The 25,012-nt window shown below is 34.7% G+C and overlaps 1 protein-coding gene across 8 annotated transcripts in view; it reads right to left on the bottom strand.

The window, feature by feature from the left end:
• Positions 1-338: 338 nt before the first annotated feature.
• Positions 339-25,012, bottom strand: part of MAP3K7 (mitogen-activated protein kinase kinase kinase 7) — a 45,244-nt gene continuing 20,570 nt past the window's right edge. For 2 of the 8 annotated variants that reach the window (XM_064649977.1, XM_064649984.1), the window contains exons 8-18: positions 24,881-25,011; positions 24,401-24,482; positions 23,143-23,294; positions 22,339-22,498; positions 19,700-19,780; positions 13,379-13,446; positions 7,719-7,827; positions 5,758-5,844; positions 4,888-4,949; positions 4,226-4,341; positions 339-2,203 (exon numbers count right to left, since the gene is read on the bottom strand). In XM_064649977.1, the coding sequence (XP_064506047.1) occupies positions 2,023-2,203; positions 4,226-4,341; positions 4,888-4,949; positions 5,758-5,844; positions 7,719-7,827; positions 13,379-13,446; positions 19,700-19,780; positions 22,339-22,498; positions 23,143-23,294; positions 24,401-24,482; positions 24,881-25,011 (1,229 nt within the window). In that variant the 3' untranslated portion in view covers positions 339-2,022. The remainder of the gene's footprint in view (positions 2,204-4,225; positions 4,342-4,887; positions 4,950-5,757; positions 5,845-7,718; positions 7,828-13,378; positions 13,447-19,699; positions 19,781-22,338; positions 22,499-23,142; positions 23,295-24,400; positions 24,483-24,880; position 25,012) is intronic. The other 6 variants (XM_064649978.1, XM_064649979.1, XM_064649980.1 and 3 more) reach the window with 6 other exon arrangements.

Below are 25,012 nucleotides of genomic sequence, written 5' to 3'. Positions count from 1 at the left end.
TAGGTAATTATCAACCATGCATCTGAAGCTGAGCATCAGTATTTATGCTGTTCTACTTAATGCTTCAGCATATGTTAAGTAAGCTACTGATCATCGAGTGTCTCCATTTTGGTAGATGGACAGATGTATGCGAACAGCAATGCTCTGGATAACTTGTGCTATTCCTAATACTACAGTTATTTTCTCTCCCAATTACATTTTGCTATAAATATGTGTGCCCTTAAGTTGATCCCAATATCAGTTTCAGCTAACTAATCAAATTATCTGCTAAGGTTTTGGAAATGATAACCCTTCCTTTATTTAAATAAAATGAGGGAAGGGTTTCTAACTCCCAAAGGTTTGCCAACAACAGATTTATTTTCAAGACAGGATGACACTGTTTAGTACATTGTTCATCATCTTTGCTGTTCACAGATAAGCACAACAGTACTAATGGTTTTTATGAAGTAGGCAGGAAAGAAAAGAGAAAATACTGTGAAGTTTTTACACTTAAGGTTTTTCTAAGTTCTGCTCATGGGCTCTTATAAATAACCATTTATTTGAAATAAGTGTAAGTAAAATTTCAGATTACCTTTCTTTTATTTGGAGGGCTCCACAGCTAAACTTCAATTTTCTACTTTTCTTTTGCAAAGGAGTGTTATTAAAGCCCTGCCCACAACTGGGTACCTCAAGAACTTATGCAAGGAATAACTTATCATTATATTTAGAAGTGCCTCATTTTTGTACCAGTTAATTCATAATCCAAGTAATTAATCTGCAATGTAAAACAAGCAGTTATTTTCTCCCATGTAATAATGGTGAATAACAACACTGAGCACTACATATTCTGCTTGAGTTCGTTAAATGCAACTCTTCAGTCACAAAGGCAGCAGGCATTCTGTAATGGACTTCCTTTGAACTATGTTCAAATGAATAGAATAACTGAGATTCCTGATGGAGATCTAAGCCATTTCCCTCATGTTCTTAATAGCTTCCGCTATTTGCACACTCAACTCCATTTCATAATTTGCTATTTAAAATAAATTCATTTCCCCAAACCTTTCTGTCCCTATCTAAAACAAACTTATTTACATTTATGGTAAATGCTTTTCAGCAAACAAACAAAAAAATCAATAAGGGAGCAAAAACATAAAAGGAGCAAGTATTTCAAGTTTTGTAATAATTCCCTTTCTGAATTTCCATCCAAAGATGCTACAGGGACAAAAGCTTTAAAGGTTTAAAACATGTTTTCACACATTTTTGATTCTTCCTCTTTACACAAGGGACCAACTCTGCCCAGTGAATCACCTTCATAACTTTTGCCCGGTAATTAAGCGAAACTGCATGTCATTCACCCCAAGAAAGTAAACAAAATACAGTCTTTTACTTCAAATATTTTATGAAAGCAAGATTACAAGAAACATATTAGTCAAAATGCAGGGCTATCAAGCACTGAACCAAGGATGCTGGCATCAGTTTGCCTACCATTTTGCATGTGGAAAAAATACACTATGTCTACAGGTAAAAGGCATCACTAATGCATCATGAATTACTGTGGTCAGCCAAGATCACCTCTGCAGCCTGGAGCCTGTTTAAGTCTTGAAAACAATCATCATAATAATAGTATGAGATGAGACACTGGAACAAAACCATTCTTAAACAGGAAAGTTTTGGTTTTTTTTTTGCTCTTATCGAGGTAACACCAAAAACTAAAAATAAGATCTTAAAATTTAGCAGCCTCCTTAACACTTGTTAGGCTAGCCTTCACACAAGGAGCATGCAAGCAGCCACTCTTCTTGCTTTAAATTGAGGGCTGTTGGTTAATTCAAGTCATTGTTTTCTCACCTTATTCGATTAACCTGTTGAACTGGATGTCCACCATAGGAAAAAGAAAATTAAATGATGTTAAGTGCAGCAGACAAGTACAGATCACACCAAGAAGCTAACACTCATGAGCTGTCATAATAAGGGATAATAATAACAATTAAAAAAAAATAATCAGTCTTTTCTGTGCATATTTTTCATTTGAAAGGTCCCAGGAAATCATGATGTGCCTGGCCGTTTCTGTTGCTGATTTCTGATTACCTCTAATTGTTTTTTGCATTGCTGATAGTATGTTGAGAGACTTTTGTTTTCATCTAACAGCTTTTTATGTTCTTGTACCAGACGGGATGTGTTTTGCTGGTCTTTTTCATCCTGGTCCAGTTCTGCTATTAGTTCTTGTCTAAAATAATAATAAAAAGAAGTAATTGTCATTTATAATCTATTTCTATTTGTGTGTAGACGATTTCAAATATTTCAAATCAGTAACTGATCATCAATCTGAACTCACAGCTGCTGATATTTTGCGCAAAAAAAGTCTTATTCTTTAATGTAATCCAGGGAAAAATTCTCTTCCAAATCAAGTCCACATTTGAACTTTAAACTAGCTGCAAGACATAGCTTCAATCTCTAAAATTGTCCTTTAGACTAGTTCTAAAGGTCACAGCAAAACGTCTAAGGAGCCACATAAAATTTCATATATATATATTCAACTCTAATTTTGCACATAGGCACATTTTAAATATCTAAAGACAACTTAAAATATAAAATTGCAGTAATTTTTCATAACTTTTTAGTGAAGTGTTATTTTCTATTTGTACTTGAACTTATGAAAGCAGTGGAAAAGCAGAATCAAGGAAAATATTTTTGTAACTGGCATTTCACATAATTTACACCATAAATGTACACTGTTTTTTAGCAGCAATTTTAGAAGAGCAAACACGCTGATAAACTTGCTATAATTTATCCTGCAAAACTGATGTAGCAGTTTGTTTTACTACTTGTTTACAAGGCAACAAGAAGGCAAGCTGCCAGCAATATTTTTCAAACAAAATAGTAAAGGAGAAAGTTCATGTTAATTAATTGTTGCCATATGGTTTGTAATTACAGTTGGAGAAAACTTAATAATTCTTTGAGGGATGAACTAATAACTACCTTAACCAGCATTAAATTCATCCATCACAACACTATTTTTTGTTTTAACACCCACGGACAACTACATTCTGACTAAGAAAAAACAGTTTGGAAGAAATGTCAATACAAAATTACTACAAAAAACCCTAGTAGGAATCTAAAAGCAGAGAATTAAGAGTTTTGAAACAGAAACACATTTTTATATAAGTTATTGACCCTTTAAAATAACACAAATAAAATCAAAATTAAGATATTCACTCTAGCTTCAGTATCTCCTCATCAAGTCTAAAAATTCTAGTTGCATGTGAAAAAATCAAATTGTTCTCAGGATACTAAGCCAAAGGTGAATACATGACAGGAGTTCAAACTTACAATAACATTCTCCCCCCATTCTGTATGCTATTTCTAATGTACAAAGGGTTTACACAACACATTTTTCTCATTAACTAATCCATAAACTCCAAGGCAAGCCCCTTGTTAACAACTGCTTGCCTGCAGCGGCTCAGACACTGATGGGTAACAAGCTGATAACTTGGTCTAGCGTGGGAGTATAGATGACCTCTCAGAACTGCTCCCCAGCGTCATGGAACAGAAAGGGTAAGTAGAGCACAATAGAACTTATTGTGAACTCAAGTTCTGAATCAGCAATAATTTCCACCCTAATACAAAAATACATGCAGTTGCTTCACTTATACATGTACATAATGTAAGAGTAAAGAGTTTATTTCTGGTGCACAAGGAGAAGGTACATAAAAAGGTCAAAGTATTAGGTCCTAAACCTCTGGCAGAAAAACATAAGATGTGTGTTGATAATACTGTTGTAAATGCAATGCTTGGCAAAAGTCAGATAAAGATAAAAACTAGCTGCAAAATGAGTAACACTGACATATTACTCAAAATTCTACAATCCATTAACTAAGTGATTATCTACAAATTACAACTGAAAACATGTTAATGGACAGCGTTGTAAATAAAATTCCAAGGTTCTTTAGCAGTCCAGATCTTTCATTTGATATGATACAAACAAACATTACTGTTCTGTTACAAATACAGATGTGCCACACACTTATCTAGGACCTGTCCGGAAGAAGTGTCTTGACATTGATCAAAATTATCTGCTCTATCTCACCTGTACTGAGCAGCTCAGTATTTCTGAGATTAAGGCTGGAAAATAATTATGCTCTATGAAATGTTACTTCATAAAGCCAGACATAACAGTCACAGAGAACAGACTCTGCGTAAAAAAAAAACCACACAGAAGAACAGAAAAAGTAAACCACATTTTACTTACTTCCTCTGCAACAGCAATGCAATTTCTGTCTGAACTTTCATATATTCTTGTGCCATTTTGCAGTGCTGTTCAAACACAGCCATAGATTCTTTGGAGTTTGGGCACGGTGCTAGAGGCTGAAAATAAATCAGACATGTTAAAGACTAATGAACTGATATCTTAGTAAATAGTGTGTTAGAATGTCTCTGCAGTGTATTTATAACATCTTTTAAAAACTGGTAAGCTTTTAAAAATAAGTGTTAAACCATGCCCTGGAAAACGTTACAGCACCAATGTCAAAGATGACTCAAACCTCAAATCTGCGGTTTTTAATCTGACACCTGTTACAAAAATCAAAGTAGTGTCTGATCCCATATACAACAAATAAAGTGTATACAACAATTTAATTCAGTAACACTCAAGCAAATAATGTCTTATTTTGACAGTCAAACTCAGCTTACATTTGGTTTTAGGAATCATGTTTCCCAGGGCTTGTTTTTAATAGCTTGATCAAATCTGAGTCAACCAATCTCGGATTACATAATATATTTTTTTTAGCCTTGGTCAAAAATTAGACAGAATATAAACCCAGGTAAATATGTGGTACTATATTTTGCAGCCCAAAAGTCACACGTTAGAATGAAATGCAAGCTTAAGAATCTCATAAAGTGTCTATTTTTTACCTGTAACTGATGATCTAATGTAAGATATGCCATTGGGATGGAGTTATCTGACCCATTGGTCTCTGTAACAATACCAAGAAAATTTTAATGTATTTTCAAGAGTTAATTCTATTCTTACAGGACAAAAACAAGAATTCTAAGTAATTTCACAAAACACAATCTGAATGTGGACAGGCAGATGGAAATAGCAGCAATTCAATCCCAAGGCAGATGAATAATTTTGTTCTTCTGACAGTTAAAAATTCAAAAGTATGGTCTACCATACCAAGAAGAAATAAAGATTATGGTTATCAACCTACATTTCTAGAAGCCATGTAACAGCATACAGATTTTAAAAATACTATTTTTGTACAGTTTGCAATCATTTCTGTTTATAAAAAAATTGCCATTTCATTCTTGTTTATGAAGGATCAGCCAGCCAGCCCATGCATCTAATCACTTTAAAATTAGAAGCTGTGCAAATCAGCTCTGCCAAAATAAAATAAGCACAACCTCCTGCTCAATTTTGAAACCTGCTCTCAGTGAGGTCTCTAAGTTTCTTCCTCACAACACGCTCTAGGGCATCTTCTCTGTTCTGCAGAGATACTTTGTGGGTAGCATGGAACCCAACCTGTCTCCTGGGCCGGGCTGCTCTCTTCTTACGCTGCAGTTACTCCAGATTTCTCTACTGCTTTCAGATTTCACATGTTTCTGAATTCTTACAGATCCTATCTTTTAGTAGCCCACAATCTGGGGATCACAAGGTTACTGTTAAGCTTTAAGAGACATAGAGTGAAGACACATGGAGAAACTACTGATTTTACAGCCGCATTATTGCTACTAGAGGATTATATGGAGGAGGGTAGGTGGGAAAAAAAAGGGGCTGCTTACCCATACCCCAAAAGCACCTGCCACAGAGTAGTCGTGGTAGAGAAACTAAGGTGTTGCCCTCAAAGACTATGCTATCTCCAAGAGCAGCTTCAAAAGGAAACAGAAATAAGAGGGTGGGAATGGAGAAAAAGTGGTTAAGTGTATGCTTGTAAGGAAACTGGAAGGTGGTAAAAACAAAAAAAGGAAAAGAAAACAACCCTAAAACCAGAGACTTAATCACTACAGTATCTTAAATGCGATCAATATAAAAAGTCCTTCCCTACATTAGACTGTTGCCGTAAATGGATACTGCTAAAACCACTGCAATGCTTCAAATACATCAATACATGCAAAATACTTCAGATGACATTTTTGAGCATTTCAACAGTGTCACAGAACTGCAACCTTTCCTGTGACTGACCAGATTCAGCTATATCCTTGTTTTATCATTTTGCCTCATTAAATTAAAAATGTACCCTCTTTTAAAGAAAACCAAAAATATTTCTCTCTTTAGAAGCTCAAACAATTCTTTGTTCATGGACTGCGTAAACCTAACAAGAAAATATACATATGGCACATTCTGTATTTACCTGAGTATAAGGTGAGGGATTTCTGTGGGCCAGAAAACAGACCTGACTTTTAGCTCTAGTGTGTGCTGCATTTAAGAACAAAGATTTGGCACAAACTGTCCTTGCACTGGCATAGGATTAGCAGCTTTCAGTTCCCAATGAACTACTGACTGGGTAAGACCTTGCTTTCATGTGAGGCAGCAATTCCCATGAGTGCTCACTGCCCAAAGAAACTTAGGATCCATGCTGCACAAGAAGGCACAGGGTGGGCTGTAGCAATGGGCAAGGGCTTTGGGAAATTATGAGTGATAGGGCACAGAATGTGATCAGGCAAAGTAACAATGGACAGAAAGAAGAAAACACAGAAGCTAAATGCAAGGGTATGATGTCCTCCTCCCACTAAAGCAGGGGGAAAAAACCCAAAGTACAAATCTTACAAAATCACCTTATATTTGGTGAAATACAAGTGTGCATATATACATACAAATGTATGTATATATACATATGCCTATGCAAGAGTTAGTCCACATGTGAGTTTCCATTTTGTACTTTGTTAGAGGAAAAGAATAAAAGTGACTGATCAGCCAGATGAAATGGACCACAAGAAAAAGATTTCAGAATTTGACATATTGTGAAGTACCAGCTTGAGTCTAAGTTTAAGATTCAATATGTACAGTTTGGTAACAAAATTCTAACTTTCATTTATATTCTAAAAAGGAATTTGTGGGATCCATTGTTTTCATGCAGTCCAGTACTGGTTCTTTTCATTATGGAATGCATTATAACTTTTAAAATCGAATTCAACTACTCAATTATATTCATTCTTAATCCTATTTCATAACAAAAGAACAGTGATGCTACAGTAGAAGTATTTACAACATTTCTGCAGACACGTGTTAGTTCATTTAAAAACAGTAATTTTATGTACACATGTACATTCTGCATAAGCAAATTACAACAGAGATGATAAACAGAATTAACCTACTCCTGATACTCACCTACATGGCATTTCACTCCAGATGTCAGAGCAACAAAAGTTTTAAATGTACATTCATAATATGAATGCACAAGACTAAAATGTAACAAGATGTCTATTCCTCTAATTTTCCAAAACCACACTACAGTAAAAAACTGGTGCTAACAAGATCTTCATTAAATATTAGTACCACTGCATATGTACAGTGCTTTCTAACAAGCAAAATACTAACAAGTTTATGTAACTCAATATAATCTATAAAAAAGTGTTCTCAAAGCCTACATGAAAAACAAGTCAGTAATGTAATGATTTAATTTAAGCAGAACTAAAATGGACCTTGACTTTCATTGCTTACTCTTATTGTCTAAGTAACCACAACCAAATAAATATTTTATATTTTTTACAGGCAAAAATTTAAGCAAGGAACAAAGGATTACCTGCATCATCAGGTGTCCATGGATTACGAGTTGGCTTTTCAGAGGTTGGTCCCGAGGTAGTGATCATTCTCACACTAGGACTAGATGATCTACTGCTGTTTCTACTCTCCTGAAATGACAAAACAAAACAAAATGACAAGTTAACAGAAGATTTTTGAAAAGTTCATTAAAAAGAAAAAAATGAAAGAAATCTGAACCTATAAACCTCCAAAATACCCTCCTCCCCAGGCTTTTACCCTGAAAGCTGTCCTGACAGTTTGATCAACTTTACACGCAGTGCAGGGATAATTTCATCCCCATTTGTACTCCATCTGTACTGTGTAAAATAAATTGATACAATTTTGCTACTCAGCATAATAAATGCAATGCTGAACAATGTGTTCAAGATCTTTACAGAAAAGCATGACAACATGTCTAGGAATTTTCACACCACCATTCAGTGAAATCTAGCAACTCCATAACATAAGGAAGAAATAGTTTGTCTCCAATGCTTAATCAGCGAATGAAACTACATTCAGCTAAAGGAACATAGCTTAGTAACTGCACTAGACTGCAGTGTATTAATCTACAGTTTTCTTATGGTTCTTTTGTTAACTCAGACGTTATGTGATTCATCTTCAGAAAACACGAAATAAGTGTTTAATCAAAAAGGATCAATCAATTGAAATAAAACAATCAGAAAATGAGTACATTGTCCCTCATGAAGCAAAATAAGAATTAAAATTCTCTAGGATGTTCTTTTATATACCGTTTGACTCCTCCAATCCTTTTGTTTACCGAAGCACAAAAACATAATACAGACTTCATTATTCTACTGAGCTTCTTTTTCAGAATAATTATTTACAATATGTATGCTTGTATTTCACATACACCCTCACTGACATAAAATTAAGATAGTAAAGGACTTAAGACTATAAGCCCCAATGAGTTTTGCAGAAAAAAATGAAGTAAAAAGATGCAACTAAAATACAACTACTTTCAAGATGGTGTATTTAATCTTGAAATGATTAAATGTCTCCATTTTTCAAAAGAGGCATTCAAATATACATTTCCTGGAAACCATATTTCTTTATGATTCTTTATGATTTCCAAATATCCTACCTTAATTTAAGTTTTAAAAGCCAGGATTTCAGTCAAGTAACAATCCAGAGTAACAAGGTTCTACACACCGAAAGATCCATTATTTTGATTGCATAGTGTTTCTTTTGTAATGTTTATTAAGCATTTAGTGTTTTAAGTCAATGGCCAGACACAGGGCAATAAACTACTCTAGAAATAATCTGATGGATATTTCAAGATGATGGCATCAGACATTTTGAAAAAGCTTTTGTGTTGGTGTCTTAGTTGATATTAAGCAAGATTTAAGTTGCTGAGCTTACTGTCAGCATCCTCAGATATGAATGATAAACATACCCTGCTGATGTGAAAGATCAGAAGACAGATCACTTTTAACAGCATGCGAACCCTCTAAGCAAAAAGAGATTTGCTGAGTATCTACAGTTGATAGCAAAGGGCACTTGAGAACTACTCTAGTTACAGTAACTTCTCAACTTGTTTTGGTCCATCAACAACAACAACAACAACAACAAATTTCCTTGATAACATTATTTAGATGAAATAACTAGAGATAAAAATGAAGGATTCCTATAGGAGGCACATCTAAAAAGTGCTACAAAGTCAAAGGGAAGTTCCCAAAACTGAACACCAGTTAAACTGCAGTGTTTGAGTGCGTGTTGAGTGAGATGCTTTAAGCCTCCTGGACATCAGCCCCTCTGATCGGAAAACCAGTGCCTGTACTTTAGCAATCAGTTTCTGCTACCTCTTCACCAGTATACTTTCATCCTTGCTTCCTTCAGGTATCTCAGTATGCTTAACAGACTTGTTAGCAGGTTATTCTCAAATCTTCTCTTCCAGACAGTCAAACTCACATGGTATTCCTAGCTTTTAGCTTCCACTTCTCAAAGACTTGCAGCCTGGAAAAGCTCACGTGCTCTGAGGAATAACATCCCATGCCCCAGTTTAATTTAAGTGGGCAATAAAATTTAAAGAAATTATCATTATTAGCCCTGTCTCCTCATCGCCTCATCTGTGAATTTTATCTCAGCATGAGAGAAAAAACCCGAATGCGCATCTGTGACAAATTTCACAATCTCACAGAGAGAATGAGTCATCTGTACAATATCAGATCCCCCAAATTATCCCACTTAGCTTGCATGCATGTGGGCATGTACATTCTGACCTTGCTTCTCAACTGTTCAACACAATACGTGGTTTTCTTTAATACATATTTTACACTTCAAAGTAAACTGTAAGAATTATGAAGGCAACTGCTACGACACCTCCCCTCCCTCAAAAACCAACAACCCCAAACCAAAACAAAACAATGTTTAAAAAAGGTAGTAGGTAGTTTTGATACTCCGATCAGATAGATATTCTGTGAAAGATGATGTATCAAAGCAACCAAATCAATACACAGTACACAGGGAAGGAGATGGATGGTATCTGATCAGTTCTTGCATGATTATGCCAGATGTGTTTCTCAGTATCCGTATAAAACTTCAAGTTCTGTTAAGACTCTATGCAGTGTAAATACCAGTTCACTGTGTTCCTTCAAGTCCCCAAAAGTATGAATGGCTGCAAAAGTATTAATGTGCAGTTCAGAGTCTGCACATGTGTTTCTGTGTTACAAAGGTGTTTAGGCAAGAGCAGTAGTGCTGGACAGATGACACAATATAATGGTTTAAAATGCATGTACAGGGAAATAGAAAGGCAGAAAAAACTAATCAGTGCAAAAAAAAATTTATGTGGAAAAATGAATAAAGCATCACAATATTTGGATGAAAAGAAACAAAAAGGTAGCATTTGACTTTACAGAGACAGTTGTGTCAGTGCCGCTCCTGTCACTTGGAATAACAACCAGTCTAAGGTCACCAAGTAGAGAGAAACTTGTGCAAATTCAGACTTAAACATATATTCTCAACACCAAATCACTCCAACACCTGATCCCATGATAGAAAACCTTTGACTTAGCATATTTTCCTACCTAAACTGTTGATGCTGATTAGTAAAACCATCTGCAAAGCTCTATTGAGAACACCAATAGCAGCAATACCAGAAAGTGTCTTAAGTGTCTCAACAACATATATATAGTAATCAGCAGCCATACAAACCACACAAAAAATTCTTATAAGAGTACACAGAAATAAAATATACATAAAATCATAAACCACAAAAGGTGGTTGAATTAAAACAGACAAGCAGTTAAAAAGGAAGACAAGAGTCTTGGTCTACACGTTCAGGTAAGCACCCAAAGTTCAGTATATTTATTATTATCAAGCCTGGTGTTTTCCTTCACCTTAAGAGAAAAACCTTAAGAAAACCTTCCTGATTAAAACCCAGTAGTTATAACAGAATCATTTGCTATTAACACAGCACCAATTTTCAGGAAAAATACGTTCAATAAAAAGATTTCTGATCAGCTTTAGTGTATCAGTCAAACAGTTAAAAACCAGAAAAGAGGCACCGTGTCAATCCTTCAGTTCTGAGTGGGATAGGGACATACACAGCCTGGGTGCAGGACTAGAGGCACGCAGTGCCATGGCTGCTTGGTGAAGAAGGCTGTGCCGCAGGGTGGGTGCAAAGGAGAATGCAACGCGGGGAAGAAGGATGTTTGCAATGAAGGGAGGGAGGGGGAAGGGGATTTTCACATTAGAAAGGATACCCTATATATGGTAGGGTGCATGTGGGAAGATAGGATGAACTGACCAGAGCCACGCTAGTCAGATGTTTTTTCAGCTTTGATTAGTAGATTGCTATACTGATAGCAGTTCAAGATTGTTAATAAAAATTCAAGGCACTGAGGTCCAGAGCTATAGAAATACATAGAGAATAATCTTAAGTCTTTAGGCATATTACTTCCTTCATTTTCCATTCCTTTTTTTTAACATACAAACCTATGTACGCCAAAAGTTAGCATTAGCTTCAGTGGATTTTTCAATCCCTTCTCACACCCTTTAAAAAGGGGATAAAAATTCACTATTTGTTTATATGGACAGCGCAAAAATATCTTTGAAAGCGCATTTTTCCTGCCTGTTAAAATATTATGTTTTCCAGATTTACCATAATGTTTCCAAAAACTGCAAGATAGAAACAGATAACGGCAATTCTTCTTCACATATTTCCAATATGTACACTATCAGAAGCAGGAAAGTAAAATGTGATTCTGGTACTTCTACAGACCCACATATAAAATTGGTGAAGTAAACATATAAAAAAAAAATGTGTATCCTCCTGGTCACAAGGACAATTTAGCCTGAACATCCATGCAAGCAGCAGAACAACTTTCAAAGAAAGACTGTTATAAGTTATTAAGATATGAAGCAAATGCTGAAATTCTATATTTTTAAATACTAACCATTCATTAAAATGAACGGAATGAAAACTTCTAAATAAAAAAAGCTATAATTAAATATATCCATACAATCAGCACAATTTGGTGTAACTGATGTACTGTCACTTAATTTCCCCCCCCAAGTCTTACATAATTTTAGTTCTACAATTAACTGAATAGGCTAATATATTTCTTTCCTCAATTTTGCAGACTCATTTCTTTCCTTTCTAATCAACCTGTCTTCTCTGAAGATAGTAAAATGTATTTAAGACTCATCTGTTATTTTCTGATAGATACACACAGTAAGTTCTACTAATACCTATAGGATTGATGAGGTTTCTGTGGCTATAATACTCTACCGAATTAAGGATCAAATGTTCATCTCCCTGATAAATACACACCCTAAGAATTACCACCTATTTTAGATTATTGCAGTCGGTTGTTTAGTATGCAAACCTGATTAACCTGATGAATATGCTAAGCTTCAGTATCCCACATCCAATTAATAGTAGGGATCTCAAAATTGCCCATTCACACTAAGGACCAAATAGGCCCTGTGAATTACTGAAGCAATTAGAAACACAAAATAAACACATCTGAATGAAGAATTAGCTGTACTTCTCTCATTTAAAATTGAAATTAAACTAAGAGCATGTTATGTAGCATACCACCGTTTCTGTTACCATGGCAGTTAGAATACCAGACAAGGAGCTATCTTATTATAAAATATTTTTTTGAAATAGTCTTTTTTTAAAACAAAACTTTGTGACAACATCCTGCTGTAATCTTTCACAAGAAATGGAGAAATTTTACTGTAAGTTACTATTCAGGATTCAGAGATTGACAATAAATAACATTTATAATAGTGATGCACATGCTTTTTGTTTTCATGCAAAAAATTAGTCTAATGTATGTGTAACTGCTTCAGATAGTAAGTAGTAATTATAATTGTCTTCTACATATAGAGAGAAGAAAAGGCTTTCCTGAGTAATATCTGCCCTCAAACAAATTAAGTGGTACACAAAAATCATGTGTATGTAAAAATGCTAAATACTGCATAAACTATATAGAAAATGCTTCTCATGTAGAGCTCATTCATAGATTACCCTCATGGAATCATTTAAATTCAATACAAGCAACGGTACAGTCTGCCAAGCTTCCACATCATTTCTACGAAAGCATCGAAGGTGAAGATTTCCAGACCAGTTCCCCAGTATGGATTTGGTGCTGACTTTACTGAAACGCAAAGAAGTGATGAGAAGCACATTACCTGACTGGACTCTGTTCCAGCAACACTAAGATCTTGAATGGATCTGCGCCTCTGCTGTCCGTTTCCTGCTGGGAAAAAAACAAAACAAAAACAAACCAGTGAAATATATTCAGAACAAAATAAGAAGGGTACGACTGTTGCAGAGGAGCTTGGAATTTGTACAAATCCACAGAGACAAAGTGGGAGAGGGAGAGAGAGAGACAGCTGCAGAATTTTAACTCAAAACATGCTGGCCTGTCAAAAAAAAGTATACCCTAATACAATAACCACTCCTACCACATGAATAGCTGCTGCACTCTACTCCACCATCTTCTGTCACATGTATTTGGTCAGGCTTAGTACTTGGGGCAGGAGCTGATGACGACATCTATTTCAAGTGCGTTACGTTATGGGGATTTCTAAAAGCTAAACCGCGAAGATAACAGGCTGCCAGCTTTAACCTGTTGCTCTTTGGCTTGCTCAAGGAACACAGCAAGGACTTCTGCCTGTGTGCTGCTCCCTTCAAGAAGATGAAGAAATGAAAGTGCTTTCTTCTGGTCTTCTGCCTCCTTCAGAGGAACGAAACTATGTCCTATTCTCATGCTCTGAGAAGTGTGAAAAGGGGACCGTTCAGCTAAATCACATCTCACCATCAACCTACGGAGCACAGTGCTGTAATCTTTTCCTCTTCTCCTTCCACCTGTTCACAATTATCCACCAGTGACAGCTACATAAAACAGTTTAAATTTTAACACTGACACGCAATCAAAGGCATTTCCAGGAAACAGAGTCTTCTTAAAAATAAAAGGAGATTATGCAACAGAATCTCCCTGGCTACTTTGATTTTTATTACAGTGATTGTTTATATTATCTCTTGAGAGCAGGTCAGCTGTCCAAAAGGAAACACCAAAACGTCCTGAGTAACAGCTGACAATGCTCAAAATTCTTGCTCTTAGCTCTGCATTACGTAACTTTGCTACTGGAGGGGAGCATCTGAAACATGTACTGCAGCCGTGGCAGCCCCTCGCCCAGCAGTCCTGCACTCAGCAACCAACCCAGCTCACTTAAAGCCCTGGAAAAGGCATCGCATTTTTAACCTTTTAGAGACTTCTCATTCAGCATCATTTCCATATGACTCCACAGCCTATCCTGACACATGTTTTGAATTGCAACAGTTACTACAAAAATGTAAGACTATTTAATACTGATCAATACATTTAATAATCCATTAAATTTTTAAATATAGATACTATTACATGTAGGAACACACTACCCCAAAACAGCAATAAAAAATTTTCAGTGTCACTCTACCGATTTGTCATGACATTTTATCATCTAACATTTATAGCAAGTACTATAAGAAACAAGCATGTAAGAAAATCAAGCAGTATTTTAGAACAGGAATATATTCTTTGCTCTGTCTACAAATGAATCTGAATTGCAACTGTTCTGTGGTCTTGATCTTTTGCTTCTGAAATTCAGGGAAAGTATATACTTACCTAAGCAACAACGGCTAAGTTATTTTTAATACTTTGATACTAGGGATCATGTGAATGACTAATCTATGTCAAAATGTCTGAACTTGTTCATTTGCAGTGAACTTTTTCACTATGTAATCGTTTAACAAACAAGATTATACATTTAATAGAATTCTGTGCCATGGATACTTCATCTGGCTGCCACAGCTCATCTCAGTATTCAAGATATGTGCAATCCACCCACAACTGACACAAAATTATGTGCACATTTCATTCAACAACACTGTTATAAAATTAGCTCAGCTGAAATAGGCTTGCAAAAATATCTGAAATTCTCATTTCAGATTAGCAACATTTGTGAATTTAAAGAACCCAGCACATCTGTTGCTGAAATATTAGAACGTGGCTGCCAAAATGTTAAAATAATCAGGGTGGGGTGCAAGAAAGAAAAGAAAATGCCTTGGGTTGAGGGGGGGGGGAGAGAGAAAAAGGGGTCAAAACTACTGTGTTGTAAAAAATGAACACCTTTATATGAAATATCTTCAATTTAGTAGCATGAAGGAAGAGCAAGCTCTACTAGGCAATGCCATTTTAATTAGTGTAACTACTGCAGACATCTGGCAAATAGCTTAGACAAGGCAGAAACAGACTACAAATCAACAAATACTTATTGCTCCAGATTCAAGAAAAATTTCAATTGAAAAATATACAACACAACATAAAATACTTATTTGAAATGATCACTGCTACTTCTTTGTGCTTTCCTCTCACAGTTATGATCTTGTTCTTACTTCTTTGTCCATTTAAAACGGATTTTTCCTCATTATAAAAACTAAGAGATTTGTACATGCACAGAAGTTCATCTACAGTAGCTTGATGCCCAGTGTCAGGCTTTTAGTAGTTCACAGGATTTTAAGATTAAAAAGCAAATGTCACAAATATACTTCCTGGCCACAAAAAAACCCCATTTTGCACACTGTTGTTTATTTTCTAAAATTAAATTCTAAAGGAACAGGAAACTTCCATTATGTCCTGCCCCACATACTGCAGGCAAAAATAAATTCTACAACTTATTTGATCACCACCCCCACCCTACCGCCAAACATCCAGACCAGCTATGACCTCTTCTCCCTGCCCTTTAACAGATACTGGCATCTCCTTTTACACTTTCTTATTTACTCACAGTACTCTCTCTTCCTTACACACCTACAAGACTCAAACCTCTCTCACAGTGCAGGATGATCAGTGACTGTAACAGTGCTAGAAGACATTCTGAGGAAGTTAAAAAATTGATCTGAACTCCACAACAATTAAGTGATTTGGGAAGCCAAGGGTGGGATTTTTGGTATATATTGGTTTTAAAACTAGATAGCAAAATTACAGACCTAAAGCATCCATAATTCCTATCCCCTTTCTAAAGACCCTCAACAAAATGTGTCCATCTTGAGTAATCATTTATGCAGTGTCAATGCTATAAAAATCGTAACGCTGTGGCAGAATTTCAGATGACAAAATTATAAAACCAAACGCACACATGCTAAATGCACGAGATGTCTAACACTGCCAGTGAAGAAAAGACTGTACTTGAAGGTTTGCTGCTTGACTGGTTTCTATTGAAAAGGTATGCAAACTATAATTCAGATTTTTTTTGTTTCTTTAAACATAAAGCTACTTAAACCTTTTGCACTTACTAGGGTTTTCATTTTTCATATATATATATATATAAAAAATAAAATGTTGGTGCTTATAACCTATACTATATATACACGGTAAATTAAAAAAAAAAGAATTGATACATCATTTGTCTACCTGATTGTAGGAAACCACCACTGCAAACTCCTGCTATGCTGTTAGACAAAGAAGGAATTATTTGATCCATTTTGCAGTTTCTAAGTTTGTAAGCTAGCAATACAAAATAGCATCTTAAATGAACAAAAAGTTCTAGTCACCCTTATTGTACTAATTTAGAAAGAAGAGCAAATATATATTAAAAACTTCCCCTTCTGCCAATATTTTACCTTTAATTGATAAAAACGTGTATTTTACGACCTTGGTAGCATAATCAGTTCATGGACGAAATGCAGTTGAGGCAACACATTACGAAAACCCCCAATGATAGCAGATGTAGTACTCATACTTCTAAAATAGCCCTGCCCTAAAGCAGCTGACTCACGGTAACATGCCTGCGTCGTGCCTCCCCTCCCTGGGCAGCAGCTGCTTTACCATGTGCTCAGCACAACTCCAGGCAGCAGCACAGACCGGCACTTGTGCTGCTCCAAGGACCTGGATGAGCTGCTCACCCCACCAAGGGACATGCCCAGGGAAGTTCGGAGGAGCTGGGTCTGGGGCAGAAGTGCTATGGAACATAATGGGGTGGGATTGATATGGAGGTGACAGTTTGGGGGAACTGAGAGAGTAAGAAAAGGAAAGCAGTGAGAAATAGATTGTTTTTAAAAGAATAACCGAGCAAGGTATTTTTGAATAACTGCTTTAAGTATACAGATGAATATAACTAGTTTACTAGGCAGATAATCATGTCCCTGTCATGTAATGACTAATCTCATTTTTTTGACTTTGGGATTATTACAGGAAAGCTGTTCTGACAACTAGGAAACTTTCAATATACAGCCCAGATGTATTTGCAGACAATTTAAATATTTCTTCTGTAGTGCCAATATTGTCTTTTAGCTTAAGTAGTTCTCTCTTCCTAGTTTTTAGCTGGAGATTCATCTATAGAAAATAATTATTAATTTCTTAGCTTTCATTTTGCGGGCTAAAAAAAGCCATGCTTTCAGATTCTTCTTTATACTCTCCATAACATCCTATTAGCTCTTCTTGATATTATTTCAGAGTGCATGTATGTTTCTTTTATATGACTGGCCACAACAGTATATTGAATTCCTGATTAAAATTCCACAAGGGCCTATAAATAGCATCAGCGCTTCTTCATTCTTCCTGGAAATGAATGTTAAGATTTCAGTTTTTCAGAACTGCATTAGATTAGTGGCTTATACTACCTGGGATTCATCTGCACACATCTGCTATGGTCCCATGTCATCTTATTAAAAGAAATAGTTGCTAGTGTGTGAGCCACAGTGCATGACCCTGGATTTTACCCTATTCCTTTTTGGCCACAGCAAAATTCACTTTATGTAATACTCTAATCCTCCTCTTTATGAATAGTTGCTTCTGATAAAACATTATCAGTGAATTTCATTATTGTTTATTTGACTTAAATACGTTAAAATTTGACTTAAATTTTGAGAAAATTGATTGATATGCTTGCTCCAACCCTTTAACTTCTTTCATTTCTACGAGGTGCTATTTCTTTCATATGTATTCCAAATAATTCATCTTGGAATTCCCATCCTGTCCAGCTCAATTAATATAGACCAGGTGAAAAATTTCTAATGACTCCTCTGCCTAACGAAGAAACCAACAGACTGGTATAATCTATTTTGTGAAAACAACATGGCATTTCATTTAACTTGACTTCATTATTCCTTAAAAGTCTCAAGGTTTCTTGGAAGCCTCAGTGTTGTTATGTGCAGACTGTGTGCGCAGAAGAGGAACTCATTAGCGTTTAGAGCTTATTTAACAGGCTCTCAGCATGTGGTAACACTGTGAAAATTGACAGATCTCTCCACTTTTGCTTTCCTTACTCTCTCAGGATTTCATTTATGCCATTGCAGGCCAGGACCCTTTGAAAGTTACAGTGGAAAGCTACCCTAGCAAACTCTTTTGCCAATTTGTTAGACTCAGTGCCAAAGATGTTTTCTTTTCATGGGTTGTATTGCTCAATTTTTTCTGTATTTTTATACGTAACCTTCAATAAAGTTATTTGAAAGAAACTTTTTACAAAATTATCTTCTGCATTCAACTTTAAAATACCAAACAATATCAAGATTTACAAGGTAACTTCCTCAGATGACACCAATTTAGACTCAGAGGCCCACAGTTTCTAGTGTATTTCTAAATTAGCAGTAGATACTATCATTTGCATCTCCTGTCTGTGACAAATAATTCTGAAGTGACTTGCATACTGCTAATGGTATACATATCACAGTTTGGGATTGATTATACTTATTTTTAGGCTTTGAGAAGTATGAAATGAAAGAAAGAAATCCACTTTGGTTGCAAAAAAAAATGGAAAGGGAAAGGAAAACGTTATGCTACTAACTAAAAATAGACCTGGGATACATGAGAATTATTCATTAAAGTCCCAAGTGAAATTATCATCTATGGTGCCTGATTATACTGATTTTCTTCCTGTCAGAAGCCTCTCCTAATAATTTTAGTTTGCATTTACTTAAACACAACAGAAATACCTCACGCAGACACGTTTTAGCTCTAGAACAGTGTAGTCAAATATAAGGATTACATAGATTAAGTGTTAATGTTTTAATCACAGATATCACACGGATTTGAAATTCTGTACCTAATGTATTTAAGTTTTTTGTTCTACTAATATTTGATTAAAAAATAGGAGCCCGAACACAACAAAGATCAGGACAAAATAACTACCTAGACAGGAATTTTTCAACTTAAGTCCATTTTCACCAAATGAGGCGCTGTAATAAAAGACTGTATATATAGATTTGCTCTATAAGATTCTAAACATCAAGATAATAAAGGAAAAAATGCTTTATCAATAGAACTAAGTTTGAACTAGAAGAGTGAATCCTTTACTGATAAAAGTAAGCCTGTAATAAAATATTATGCTTCTCTTTACAGAAGCATTACAAAAAATTTTGTGGGATAATTTCTAGTTCTGTCCTACAGCAACTGGAGCAAGAAGTATTTTAGCAGTCTGATCATTATTCCGGCATCTTAACCACTGACCCGTTCACCTGGTCTGCGATACCTGGTATGATGATCTCAGGGACATCCAGAATGTTGCCAAATGAAGCAGTTTTACGATGGCCTCGTTTAGGCTTGGAATAGGCTGAAAAAATACATATATACAATACACATGCAAAACACTAAAATGGCAATAGCAAAATTATTAAATTCCTAATACTGCACTTTTCATATACTTGGTTAAATTAGAGTTCATGCAAAAATGTGTCATGCAGAATAAACTGCATTGCCTTCCACTCATGCTTACACGTAATTAAGCAACGGTTAAAAAGCAAAAAATGCAGAACTAGCCATCATTACAACACGGTGTAATTAGTTACAGTTAGCAACACAAAAGTCAAACACAGAAAGCAGCATGGCAACACGGAAGGGAAAACCAAATGTAATTATCCAAACAGAGAAAAAAATGAAATTATTTCAGTTCACCTGTACATTCAGAATAAATTCTTGACCCTCTGAACTTATATAACCTTTTCTCTTTAGTGTTGAGAACAAACTATTTTATAAACAAGTTTAATAGTTAGATACTTCTTTAAATCACCTCCTTTTAAAGCAAATCTCATCTGTCTCTGAAAAAATGCTTACTCTTACTACATTTGATAATCATTCCTGCTGCTCACTCTTTTATCCCATTAGTGACAATTTTTTATTTTGGGAGCTGGATATCACTACCAACTTTGTAATTTTTGAACGATGTTCAAGAAATGTCATACACTATGAATTAAAATCTAATCATACTTTTTTTTTATTTTGCTACTTTTGTAGTTCAAGATAAATAGTTCCTATTTAGAGAAAAACTGAATGCATCTCCCAAAAATAGAAGATTGTAGCATATTCATCTCAGTAAGTAATGCTGATGTGTACTACATGATTTACTCTTACACTTAATCTAATGAAAGCTGGAACAAGAAGATTAACTAATTCTTGACTTGATTTAACAACAGCCCAATTCTTACCCAGCCACACAATTTTTTTTCAGGTTCACAGCATATTACTTCTGTCACGCAGTTAACAAGATTGAAAAAACAAACCAAAACCAACACAGTGCTGTTTCAGCTCTTTCTGAAAAAGTTATGGTCAGATGGGTTTGACCTCATTTCTAGTTGTCTTCAACAGCCTTAAGAGATTTTTTAAAAAAATACCCAAAGAACCCCAAACCAAAAATATATATATATTTTTGTTTCAAGAAAAAGAAACCCTACAGTGATAACAAAAAAAAAATTATTAGAATATTCTGAATAGTAATTGTTATTGTCTTCCTTAATGTACTTAAAGAAGACAAAATAGAAAAACTAAAAACTTGCAAAAAGAGGAGGGCCAGATTATCTCCACTAATGTAAAAAACTTACATTAATAGTGTCAGTGACCAAAGTGAGTCCTGACATATTTTAAAATAAAACCAGCATGGTGTTATTACTAGGTAAGTACACAGCTGCCTTCTGTGTTAAGAAACCTTTAGAGATATTCAGGGTGAGATGTGCTACACAATCATCCAGTCAAAGACTGACAATACAAAAGACAAATTTTGGAATAAAGCTTTAAAATAAGAACATGAAAGTAAAATGTGTTTAGGGCAAAGTAAATATTATGTCATGAGTAACTTCAGTATTTAGTAAAACAAGATCTTGGAGTAATCATAATACAATGAAGAACAAAATGAAATAGTCATGGAGCACAAGAAAGCCAGAATTTTGATACATAATTCCTTATCAATGGCATCTACTCAATTACCCTAATTTTCAGATTGGTAGAAAAATACTTAAACGGCTAAATAACCCTGAACTAACCAAAGTAATTTTGTTTTATTATTTAAATGTGTGGTTATATACCATAACAAAACAAAACTTTCACATATAGAACTTAAAACCTGAAGCTTACATAAATTAACAAACAATATCTTTGATGAAGAAAAGAGACAAGAAAGTGTTTGCCAAGTATACACATGTTTATTAATTCACTCCTCTGGGAAGAATAGATATTGCTTTCACCATAAAATTATGTACTTATACTTACAGATAAATTCCAATTCTCTCAAAGATTTAATGTTTAGAAGTAACAGTTTATAGCTGAAGCAAACCTGGCAAAACACCTGTAGCTTTTTTTTTTTAAACAGAAGACACCAATGCTTTGTTAATCTCATGAATAAAATCTAACTATGCTCCTCTTTCTGAAATCTGCCAAAGTGGATTTTAAAACTTATTTGGGAACATGCTGAACTTTAAACCTACCTCTTAATTTCAAAAATATTATAGAAATAACCTTGAAGAAAATGTTATTAAATAAATAATTACGCTAGCAGAGATGAAATAACACTATTTCAGATACAAAAGTGAAAGTTGTGCATTTGGAATAGGATTGACACTTAAAAGTCTTATAATGTGTTTTTTAAAAAAGTAAAAATCTAATTCAACAAAATCTCTTCTACAACCTTTAAAATACTGAATTACAATACTCAACATTGCTGACTGTACAACCATAAATAAAGCCACTTCCCTCCCACAATTAATAAAAGACAATAAAGACTACATGTAAAGTTAAAGTATTTTCATACAGCTACTGGTATTAACCTTTTGTAAGACTATGCACATTTCACATTTTCCTTCCAATTCCTTAATCTACGCCCCAAACATCCTTTAATTTTACCTGTGATGGAAGCTATTCTTGCTTCTATTTCAGACATATCAGCACTCATCCTTTTGGCTTCTCCTGAAACAAGGGCTGACGGTGGTCGTGCGCGAACATCTGACAAGCTCTCCACACTGCTCCCACGAGATGGGGGCAAACTCAAACGGCCAGGATCACCCTGTTTCGACAGTCACATTTTTAAAAAGAAAATTCTGCACAAGCCCCTCCCTGATATGCACCAGTATGTAGGTTAAAATACATTTTTATAATGTGCATTTTAAAAGTGACAAGATTTAAAATTTATAACAATAAATGGTAATAATTGAGCTATTATTGGCATATAAAACTGAAATATCTGCAACTTTGAAAATAATCTAACTATACACAGATAAAAAAATCAGTAGAATTAGGTCAATATTATCAGAATAGAATCTTTGTATTTTTGCATTCTACTTGAAATAAAACACAGTATTTTCAAAATTCACATAAATGTTTAATCCTTTTATATCATACTACTATTTTAGACTTAAATTAAGGCAGCAATTTTCAAACATATATTTTTTTTTAATCTAATAAATACCTTTGAATAGAATGAACTATTTTTCACATTTCATCGGAGATCTTAATAGAGCCTTCCGGTTTACATTTTTGGAATTATTCAATATATTTCCATCCCTTTTCATGTTCTTCTCCTATAAATAGCTGGGTCCAATTTTGTATGATTTTTGAAGGAGGACACAAATGTTTCAGAGCAGATACAACACTTTTGTCTGCCTATGTCCACTTCATTATTATGGTGCAAAATTGCACACTTTAGCTTACCGGCTGCTTGGTTGTGTTTTTGATTTGTTGTGCCAATTTTGACTCTAAACGTTTAATAGTGTCATTGGTAGAAGCTCCTTGGAAGTCACTTGGTTCTATGTTAGCATCACTCTTGTTACTCGTGTTTGTAGAAGTGATGTCCATGAATGAACCTAGAAACCAGTAACAAAGAAAAACATTTGGGAATGTCCACTGAAAATACTGAAGTGCATCTCTTCACTACAGCATTCTCAGAAGTCTAACTTGGCTTTAAAACAACACTTTTCAAAACTTTTAATGAAAGGCAAGTTGCAAGACTGCAACAGATCCATTACTGTAAGAAGTAAGAGGAGTGAAAAAGAATACACAACTACCTACTACGGTAACATTCAGAAGTCAATCTTTAGATTTCTTTGAAATTGTCAGGGTAATGTCATATTAAAAACATGACCAGCAATCTCATTCACAATTAATGACAAAGACCATCATTAACCACAGAACAGCATAAATACCTGATAAATAACAGTCAATATATATTCACAGTTTAAAATGATAAATTATGTCTTAAAATCATGTGCTGAGAGGTGGAGAACAACTAGTAAAGTCAGTGCAATGCTAGAGCTGCAAAGATTTTGTTAATATACAGGTCACTAAATTGTAAAGTAGCCAATGAAACTTTATCCAAATACCAGCAATTTCTTCGGAGATAGAAAATAAACCAACCAAGCAGAGGAAGTTGAAGACACCTAAGATTAAAAATTAATTAAGTGGAAAACCTGTACTCTAAAAAATGAGGAGATCAAATGATCTTCATTTTCTATTATTAAAAGGATTTATCGGAGAGCAAGACTACCTGAAAGTCTAGCCCACATTTTGTTCCATCCACCTTTCTGGTTATTTTCTTGCACGTAATTTAAATTACTGTATTTAATGCCTCTTAACATAAAACAAATGCAAGTTTAAATTCTGGATATTATAACTGAAAGAGGTGCAGCTTTCAAAAGTAGTGAAAAATTTTAAATTGACAACTCCTACATATTACATATTAGTGAAAAGGTGTTAATTGTTAGCAACATTCATGGGAAAAAAAAACCAACCTTAAACCTGGACATTTGGAGACAGCTTTTACCATAAACTTGTTCTCCATTACACATACACTTCATCAAAACCATTTGAGTGAGAACACTGAATATGATGTGGTAAGAAGTATTAACCAAAAAAATACATCCCTGTCAATGCTTATGTTGCTATTCTTTTTCTCTAACTTACACAAATGTACCTGTACTAGTGGCAGAGTTGCTTTGGCCTTCATCTGAATACTGGCAAGGATACTGCAGAGGTTCATCAGCTCCTGGAAAGTACTGTGAAAAAAGAGCAATGATTTGATAAAAAACCCTAATTAACCATTGTTTTAAAATTATTTTAATAGTATCTCATAATTTAGAAATACAATTTATATATTTATAATAATTTATTTTGAAGACACATAAATGCAAATATTTTTAGTCATACATTAAAATACACCTATGAGTATTTTTTTAATTTTCTCAAATCTGTTATGAGTTGGTATAGCCCCCCCATAAGGAGATTAATTACTTCCCTTCTCTACCATAATTGATAATTTTTATCAAAAAGAAAGAGGAGAAAGAAAACATGTAAGCCCATCTTTAGAGTGTGATGAAAGGCATACCTTTTGTAATTCAATTTCCTAGCTTAACAGATTAAGAACTGATTAAGATACTAAACTAAATTTTTATACCCGCATCAAATGTGTCATTATTTTAACAATTTCCTCCATGGATGGTCGTTGAGAGGGATCCTTGGACCAACAACGGGTCATTAAACTCTCAATTGGTTTAGGTAAGTTTTTGATCAGTGGTGGCCGAGTACC

This window comes from Pseudopipra pipra, chromosome 3, assembly GCF_036250125.1.
Source record: "Pseudopipra pipra isolate bDixPip1 chromosome 3, bDixPip1.hap1, whole genome shotgun sequence".
In the NCBI taxonomy this organism is placed as follows: Eukaryota; Metazoa; Chordata; class Aves; order Passeriformes; family Pipridae; genus Pseudopipra; species Pseudopipra pipra.
This window is presented reverse-complemented; position numbering and strand designations above follow the sequence as displayed.